At 37.6% G+C, this 9,788-nt stretch overlaps 1 protein-coding gene across 1 annotated transcript; it reads right to left on the bottom strand.

Annotated features, from left to right (window-relative positions):
- Nucleotides 1-55: 55 nt before the first annotated feature.
- On the bottom strand, nucleotides 56-4,442 carry LOC147855325 (KH domain-containing protein SPIN1-like). The gene is made up of 7 exons (XM_087330378.1): nucleotides 4,253-4,442; nucleotides 4,057-4,142; nucleotides 2,323-2,462; nucleotides 2,086-2,214; nucleotides 1,861-1,977; nucleotides 799-942; nucleotides 56-718 (listed from the first exon to the last, which is right to left on the bottom strand). Exons 1-7 carry the CDS (start codon nucleotides 4,372-4,374, stop codon nucleotides 581-583), a joined length of 876 nt encoding a protein of 291 aa, XP_087186504.1. The 5' UTR covers nucleotides 4,375-4,442; the 3' UTR covers nucleotides 56-580.
- Nucleotides 4,443-9,788: the final 5,346 nt, after the last annotated feature.

Raw genomic sequence — 9,788 nt, forward strand, 5'->3', positions numbered from 1 at the left:
CCCATTAACTTAAAACAATAGGTAATGATATATACACTGAATAAAGACTACAAAATGGTCACCTTAAAGCGTTGAATATAATAATTAATTGTTTATACATTAATAAACACTGGAATATTAACAAAATTGTCAAATTCCATAATAGTAATCCATGCTATCAAGATGGAAATTGATAACGCTGCATCAAATAAGATGCTCACGTATGCATGACAGAATATTTTAGCTTGATTGATATATATGCCAAATACATCAGGTAAGATGTTGAGGATTTCATGTGTACATGATAGAAATTTTTTAACTCAATTAATATGTACGGTAAATTCACACCATATTTAGCATCTTATTTAGCTCAGTATCTGAGAATACACACTGTCAGTCTACATATCTCAACTCTAAATTCATGCCTCACTTAGGATGGAAAACCGAATCTTTCTGAGTGTAAAATAATGCACCTGCTTCTTACAGGCTGGGTGAAGGGGGACAAATTGGCAACACCCAATTATACCCCCAGAATCAAGACCAGAACCACCATTTTGCTTTATTGCAAGGTTATGATAATAAATAATGCCAACTGCTCGAACTATCCCCTTGTTTTAGCACGTTTCAACCCTGAGTTGCTAAAAGGAGAGACACTCCCATTCCAGTCCTCCCTCAACGTACCATTCAGCATTGCAAGCTCACGAAGTTGCTGTTTTTTGAAGAAATCATGTGTCTCATCCTAGACAAATCAAGAAGAACTGTATTAATATGAACTAAAAGTTTTCTTATCACACTTCAATCTTATTATCAATAACGTACCACAGGTTTCAAAAGGTCTTCAATCATCTCTCGAGCATAGTTCAATTGCATATCAATAATATTAGCAGGTTGCTCTGCTTCAATAAGAACGTGGAGAGGTTCACTAAGATGCTCATAGCCAGGCTTATCTCTTAGATTCTCCTCCTGGAGAGGATTTCCAGAATAACAGTCAACGATTGTCTAAATGCACTATATTTCCTTTAGATAAAAAGAAGAAGCAAATAACATGAGCGTGCTCTTTTAACATGCATTAATTGTCTAGAAACACCATGTACATATGCTCATGGGGATACAAACAAATTGTATATAAAATATCCACTCTACAAGCGAAACTTGAGCACTAAGTTTACATTAGCTACTTCAACTTTAGCTGGTTTTTACGTCTTAAACTATATTGGAGTGACCTCAATGATTTCAACTGTAATTTTTCCGACTAACACAATTTAATGTCTATGAATTTAGAGAAAGCTTGGGCTTCATACATAACCTATGCTGTGGGTCTAAGATGGATACACCATGGTTTCAGGCATTAATGTTTACATAATGTGTTTGTAGTTTGGCGGGTTCAAGACCTGTCAATGCTCAAGAGAACCCTCCTCAGAAACAAGGTAACCCAATGCGCATGGAGGAAGAACCCTCTTGCAACCAAGCTCTCCTATTTTTCAATTGCCAGTATCCTTAGTGTTCATATGAAATTTAATAATCTCGATTCGCTATCACGAATTAACTATGTTAATCATGCAAATAACTAAAGTTATTTTTGCATATTCTTTTTTTCAAAATCATTTCAGAAATTATAAGTTACTGATTCTGAACTCCATCTCAGCTATAAATTTGGGATAATCACTCTCAGCCCAAATACCATACACTTGTAAAAATGGTATAGCCACGACATTATTCGATGATAGATTCCAAATCTTAACCTTAGAAAAATGTAGGCAAGAATTTCTTATATTCATACCCGGCACATATTGAGCAATCAATTATGCGCATGCCATATCCAAACAGTCTCATGAAATGTTTCCAAAGAAAATTATGTAAGCCAGGACAAGGCTATTCTACCTTAACAGCATCTCGAATTGAACCCCTTCCTCTGATGAAGATGCGACAACCTGTATTGCTTTCCAGACGCTTCAATGAATTACCTCTTGGACCTAGCAATCGGCCAACAAAATTGAACTGGGACAATCAACAAGAACAGTAAATTTAATAGTGATGTACAAACAAGAAAAGTTCCATCAACATCATAGAGGATACAAGCTATTGCATCACATGTTGTAAACCTACATTTGGATAAGTATCTACAGGAACTTCGATCCGCAAAACCTTTTTAACAACATGACTCGGAGAATTTACAGAAATGCCACCACCTCCAGGTAGGCTTCGCCATCCAATGGAAGATGCTTGCTGAATCAGCTTTTTTCAAATAGATGATGTAATACAAACTCAGTAAAGCGTATTGAGGTGGCTCAATAATGCACATTGTTAGCAAAAATCATTGGCTTTTATAGTATTAAATTTTACCTCTGATTGAAAAGCAGACCAGCCACTCGAATCTAGTCCACGTCCGTTTGACATGACACTTCCAGATGAAAGTGGGCTTCCATGCTCAATACTATCATGATCACCATAAGTTCCAACCAGCTTGGATAATCTCAAAATCTCTGTACCAAAACCATTGATAGTTTAAAACTATTAAGACATTCCATGACACACCATCTCAACAAACACTGATTTGGTTGTTTTGAATGCAATCGTTTGTTCACTCAACTATCCTTCAGCATCATAATGATCAAAATTCTCAACAGAAAATTTGGTTTACTAGTGCTTCACATGAATACTGAATATATGGGCATCATTGAATAGCTCGTTTTTAATTTAAAGAAACTATCATCATAATTGCTCAAAAAAATCCAGTATATATTGGCAAATTGCACACTAATTATATTCATGCCCACAGCATCGTGACAGAAAGGGTCCACATGTTTATTTTTCTACAAGTCTCACGGATTTAGGCAGCATTAAGCCGCATCAGAAGTCCATGGTCTACACATTGGAAGCTTTATCTCAGATTTTAAAGCCTTCATCAAGCATTTGGTGTGCATCAAAGCATTGCTAAAAGGAATCAAAACTAATTTCTATGATTAGCCTTCGTATAGAACTGTACCACTTCCATTAACCATGATTTATAGGGCAAGCTTTTCTTGAAACTTCCAGTGTTCTGATGCACCATATGAAACAACAGTATAGGTCTCAATGGCTTCGCAGCTAAAATTATTTGAAAGCCGCATGTACTTGCAATTATTAACAATGAATATAATATTTTAGCAATTCTGGACTAAGATTGAGGGATGATTTAACTCTCTAGGGCATATTCTCATAGCAAAATCGGACGCGAACCTGCATTAAGATAAAGCATCAGTGTTAAACCCTCATGCATGATGATGACTCCATCGCTCACATTTTAAACCATTGTATCAAATTCAAGCTGCCAAAAGATAATTCATATACTAAGCCATCCTACATAATAGTTTCTACAGATGAGAAGTATTTCCAAATATGATGATCCTATATATTTGCATAGATAGTACCAATGGAAGAAGTTTAAATATATCGAACAATGATGATCCTACATATTTCCAAAGATAAGATAATGCTAGAGAAAATAGCTTACATGTATTAAAGAGTGATGATCCAACATGTCCCAATGCTACCACTAGCATGTCTCATTTGTCACTCAACATGTTTCCAAATGGACGATCACATATGTTTCTATAACTAACTACCAATGGAAGTGCCTAATATATTTCCAAAGCTGCGGATTTATATGTTTCCACAAGACAGATAATGACCCTATTTATAATACAGATTACGAAAATATCTTACATATATATATATATATATTCCCAAAGATGATCATCTTACGTATGTCTAAAGATGAATGATCCATATATATTCCCAAAGACGATCAATGATACTAGTAATTATGAAGCTAGCTTACATATACATTCCTAAAGATGATTGGCTTCCATGTACATACTTCCAAAGATACAACCCATTCTAAAACAAGCTTACATACATGTTCGCATATAAGATCGATCCCTACGTTTTTCCCAAAGGTAATTGATCCCTGCATACTTCCAAAGGCGATCAACCCCTACCTATTTCCAATGATACTCTATTTAAAGGATTGAAGATTGTCTTTCGTATCTTTATTTTTTTTTAAAGTAGCATTATGCAGCTCCAGAATAGCCAAACCTTGATTAAGGAGCCTTCCACAGTTAGGAAGCACTTGAAGGAAAGGACCCAGATTTTGTCTCTCTATGAGAAGCTCTGAAAGGTACCTAGAGAAAAGAGATGTCCGATCAAAAACAAGTTCAGAATCGGATTGAAAAACGTGTATACAAAAGAAAAAATGTAAGTTAAAACAATAAGATAGGGATAGATGCAGTACTTCTCGAGGTCCGAGACAGTAGTGCGATGGTGATGAGGAGAAGGGCTAGGGCTAGGAGAATATTGCATAGTGTAAGGTGAGAGAGAATTCATGGGTTGAGGAGATTGCCTTGAAGAAATCATGATCCAAGATTTAGAAAGGAGAGGTGAAATATTTGGATTGAGAATGAAGAGAAAGGAGAAGGAGAAGGAGAAGGAGAGTTATTTGAGGGGGGGGGGGGGCACCAAATTTGGAGAGAAAGTGCAGAGAAATCAAACTGGGTTTTGGGCACCTTTTCTTCTTCTTCTACTCCATCTCCATCTCCATCTCCATCTCCATCTCCATCTCCTCCTCCACCTTCTCCTTCTCCTTCTCCTTCTCCTTCTTCAAAGTGGGCTTTTGCTCCTTATTTCTTCTTCTTCTGTCTCTCTGTCTGTCTGTCTGTCTGTTTATCTTGTGTTGTGTTGTCTGTATCTCTTGTCTGTCTGCACTTATTTATCTTCTCCTTTTTATTCCTTTTGTTTCTTTCTTATTTCTATTTGAATTTCACCATTTTGGAGTGACAATCCATCCTTAGTATATACATAGTAACCACACCACTCCTCCTCCTCTTCTCCTTCTTCTTCTTCTACCATTTCCTACTATATATATATATATATATAAATATAAATATGGCTACAAGCATGATGGAGTTAAAATGGGCTAGAAAGGAGCCTTTGCTCATCTCTTCTTTGGATGTATAGAGAGAGAGAGAGAGAGAGAGAGAGAGAGAGAGAGAGACATAGAGATATAGAGACTCCTAGACACATACAAATAGATAGATAGATAGATACCATAGAGACACTCACAGACATACAATGTGTTCTGTCCGCACTTTATGTCTCAGTGTTTGTGTCGGACCAACTGGTACTTGTACATCTGTGTATATGTCCACCCATGCACATTTGCTTGTACGCTTGTGTTTACATTATGTATGTCTGTCTATCTATGTGTGTGTGTGTGTGTGTGTGTGTGTGTGTGTGTGTGTGTGTGTGTGTGTGTGTGTGTCTATATTCATCTGGGTTTGTCATCTACCCCTACTCGCGTTTTTCTGTTCTTAGTGCATTGTAACCTCGGTGAGATGTCCAAAAACAAGACTTTCTTTTTGCCTGGGTCTCTCCCTGCTCATGTGCTTCTGCCTAGGTCTGTCTTTGCTTCTGGGCTTTTTGTGCCGATGTTTGGTGCTTTATGCTTTTATGTTCGTGTGTGTATGTGTTTGGGTTTTGTGATGATATGTGATTTCTGGCTTCTATGATGCATGTGTGTGCACGTACGTCTATGATTGTGTTTATGCATGCCACTACTTATGTTTGTGATTCCACATTTGTCTAAGTGTGTCGAGAAATATTGTAAAGGAAGTTCCTAAACAAATGGGCATGGCTTATGTGGTCTTGTATATTTATGGATGAATGTGTGTGTGTGTGTGTGTGTGTGTGTGTGTGATGGGATTGATGCCCAAAAATAAGAAAATATGTCATTTTAGGTCTTGAATATTTAGGGTATGAAAGCGTAAGGGTACAACATCATGTGAGACGTGACCTTATGAGGACATGTGGGTATATCATATATAAGAGTCCAAGTTTTAGGTCTTTTATATATTTAGGTAAGAAATCACAAAGATACGAGATCATATTGAATGTAACTTACAAAGACGTAGACATATATGTGCCCCACAGTCAATGAGTGGCGAAGTCCTCTACCTAATGGACAGTAAAATTGTCTCCACCATTTATAACTCGAACACGTCCAAGCAATTATTATCAAATGCATGTGTAATCATCTAGTCATGCTACAACTCTAAATGCACTACCATAATTAGCCATGCACCAAAGTTCATTTCTGCATTTAAGTAATATAACATCTTTATTAAATGTTCACAATGTAAATTCATTATCTTGTAGATTATTATGATTGCTCTAAATGTGATGTTAGAGAGGTAAGTCATGTTTTTCACAAACCTTAATGTCGTGGGTTCAAGTCTTGAGCAATGCATTCTTTCAACATTATGAACATTATTTGCTCCATATATTCTAACGATGCACAAACCAAATATCTTGAACTCTAAAATGTGTAACCACTATTTGCTCCATATATTCTAATGATGCACAAACCAAATATCTTGAACTCTAAAAGGTGTAACCAATGCTATATATATAACACTATAGAGAAAGGTTAATTTATCTCCACTCCACTAGTATAAACCCTCCAAGTCAAAATATATATAAGATAAACTTAGTGTATTGGTAAATTTTGGAGAGGTGAGATAAAGAACTCTTGTACATTGAATTGTGTCCACTTGTTACTAGTGAATTGAGGTCTCTAACATTTTGCTTTGATTCTCTTTCTTTGAGTGCCATGATCTTGCTATTGACAATAGTTCTTTTCTCGGTCATGTTGTAGGATCAAAGCATTTAGTTGAACTATAGAAAAATGTGTCAACCATCTCCAACAAGTGGTATCAGGAGTGGTATATTAATCAAAAGTAAACAAAGAAGCAAAAGGTTAGAAGATCCAGTGGTGCTCACACGGAATCAAAGCACACACACAAGAGGAGATTTGAGAAAATAAAAGTGTTTAGAGAAGATGAGAGTTAGGCCAATGTGCATCCCTATTATAATATTGTATAAATAATGGTATAAGGATGCTCAACCACGCCGACTATTATCTAAAAAAGGACAAGAGACAAACCCATACCATTAAACATGGCCTTACATTATACCTTGCAAGTCAAACAATCAACATATCCAAGATATGAGAGCTTTGTCTCACTAATATAGTCTCATTAGTGACGAAGCAAAAAATGATTGGGCCATGGAGGGCAATTAGATAAGGTGAGGTGTCACATGGGAAGTTTTACGGTGGGATTGTGGTAGCTATAGGAAGAAAGTTGATTGAGAGGAACCAACTTGCATCATTGGAACCAATTGGGTTCCAATACAAAGTGGAGAGGTGTGCATGTTGTAGGTTGTAGGGGCTAGAGGGTGGTGAGTGTGTTGGGGTGCAAGTTATGAGTTCTAAGATGATGATGGAGATTGGAAGGAATCATTGTTGTCATTTTCATTGTCATCATACCCCTTGGGACTGGGAGAAGGGTGTGTACATGGAGATGGTGGCATATAGAGTTGAAGGGCCCAAGCATTCACTTCTTTGAAAGACATTGTGTTGTATTCCTTTGTTATCTCATGGTACACCTACGTGCAGTACGTCATCATGACAAGGAAAAGTAATGGATGAATAGGCCCTCTACTTTAGGTAGTTCATCAAGTGCATCTCTAGGATAAAGCATAAAACAAGGAGTTGTTGGTTCATTCCTGGACTACCACAATGAATGCTTAGTTGGCAAGGAGATATCATTCTTGTAGAACATTTGTTTCATAGCTAACAAGCTTTGCAAGGTTTTCTTAGTTTCCTCTAAGTTTACTCTAGGGGTGTAGGGCATAATGAGAAGATCCCCTTGCATAATTGTGTGATGTCGTCCTTGAGGTCCATGGCCACCTTTGTCTACACCTTGAGTTGTTCTTTTGTAGCAAACGACACAGTCATTACCTCACCTCTTAGTACATTGATAACAAGAATACTTGTTGCGATTGCAAGCAAGCTTGCCAGGCTTCTAGTTGAGACTCAAAGGTTTGGTTAGTTCTCTTTACATTAGTTATTGCATCCAACAACGGAAGGGCTCCCCATCTCAATGCCTCAAAGTTGTCTTCCACTCTATCCTTCTCGTGTTAAAGTCAATGCTTAACAAGGTGCATCTACAGGATAAAGCATGAATAAGGCAAGTTGGTGGTTGGTTCTTGAGATGACCGTGACAAATCTTGAATGATTTGTTGGTGATGAGATATTCTCGTAGAACATCCCTTTCATAGGTAAATGTGAGCTTCAAAAGGTTTTCTTGGCTTTCTCGAGGATGGTTCTAGAGGTGTAGTGTAGAATGAGAAGTTCCTTCATGAACAAGGAGGCATCCACATCCACCATTGGTGCTTGGGTGGTACCTATTGATAGCAAGTTCGAAGATAGCAAGTTCGAAGATGCAGAACTACATGATGTTTATCTATTGGATGACATGTGGGTGCCATCTTCCATGAGGGTGCAAGATCCTTAATGAGGATGACCTCTTGATGGTCACGATTAAGGTCATGCCATTGTTTTGACTAGATTTTAGCAAGAAGCATGGACTACACCATGCACTCCACGTTGGTGATTTATCTTTCTTGAAATTCATGAGTGGTGTCAAAGGCCAAAGATCTCTTGATCCCTACGCATCTCTTTCAAGAGATGAGCATCAAATGGTTAGTCATTTTATTGGAATTGTTCACGTTGTTGCATAAATGTGGGAACCTAGACTATGTACGATACGATGCCATGAAAGAAGACTTAGAATCCATTGTGGCAAACCCTCATGTAATCCCCATTTTGAGAATTATCTCTTTTGAGGAATCCTTGTTCTATGAAATGTAGTTCGAGGAAACCTGGCTTGAGGAAACCTAGCTTGAGGAAACTATGTTTGAGGAAACCAAGTTTGAGGAAACGTGGTTTGAGGAACCCTTGGCTAGAGGAAATGTGGTTTGAGGAATTGATTTGAGCAAGGCCTTCAAGCAATTACTTCATGCAATCACTTTGAGGCCCGTGCTTTTCATGGAAGCCGAGAATCAATCTCTCTCACTCTCTTTCCCTCCACTCAAGAAGATTATACAAGATTGTTGAGCGAGCAAGCTTAACCAGATCCGGATCGGCTGAATAAGCTAGAGCCGAATCAGTACCTAGAATGGAGAACCGGATCGGTGTCTGGAACCAGGAGCCGGATAGGAATGAAACCGGTAGGATCCAGCCTAGTACGTAGGCATATTTTTGGGAGTTAGTGACACTCGCTTGTATGAGCATTGAAGTACCTGTCAGTACTTCTGTCAGTCCTTTATGGACTTGTATAAAAGTGCTCTCTGAGCACATTCTATGTACAGAGTTACAAAGTGTTATTTTTTTAATAGAGTTTATGTTCTGCTCTCTCTCTCTCTCTCTCTCTCTTGGTGAAAACACACAATTATATTAATAAATGTGTGTGAAAAACACTACATACAATACGTGTGACAATGGAGTATGGTCACACACTAACCACACTACACTACATGGGTAGTGGAACATGTTGAATTGCCAATAGGCAAGACGAACACTCCACTAAGGAAAAAATTTCCACTTGTTCCAATAAAGAAAATTGCTACATTAGTACTCCCTTCAACTTTCGTAGATATGCTTTCACTCCATGTCTACCATCGAATACAAAAGTGTTGCACTTGTTCCAATTATGACGCAATCCCCAATATCTCAGAAATAGGAAAACAATCTCCATCTCTGATTTTGGGTCAGCCTGTGTAAATTGTGCAAACACCCATTGTCTAGGTGTCAAATAACTCCGTGATAAAACTTGCCAAATTTGAGAAATGTAACTCCAAATTTGACAAGCAATTGGACATTGTATAAATCAATGACTACTATCTTCTATCTGAACTGTGCAAAAGAAACA

Source organism: Azolla caroliniana, unplaced genomic scaffold, assembly GCF_043228905.1.
Source record: "Azolla caroliniana isolate FFs.n. ecotype wild unplaced genomic scaffold, voAzoCaro1.0.p SCAF_14, whole genome shotgun sequence".
Lineage (NCBI taxonomy): Eukaryota > Viridiplantae > Streptophyta > Polypodiopsida > Salviniales > Salviniaceae > Azolla > Azolla caroliniana.

Excerpts from the sequence above, each read along its gene's own strand:
- LOC147855325 (XM_087330378.1), bottom strand. The coding sequence starts at position 4,374 with ATGATTTCTTCAAGGCAATCTCCTCAACCCATGAATTCTCTCTCACCT. Across the intron at positions 2,463-4,056 it reads TGGAAGGCTCCTTAATCAAG|AGATTTTGAGATTATCCAAG; the intron begins GTTTGGCTATTC and ends GTTTTGGTACAG. Across the intron at positions 2,215-2,322 it reads GGTCTGCTTTTCAATCAGAG|CTGATTCAGCAAGCATCTTC; the intron begins GTAAAATTTAAT and ends ATTTGAAAAAAG.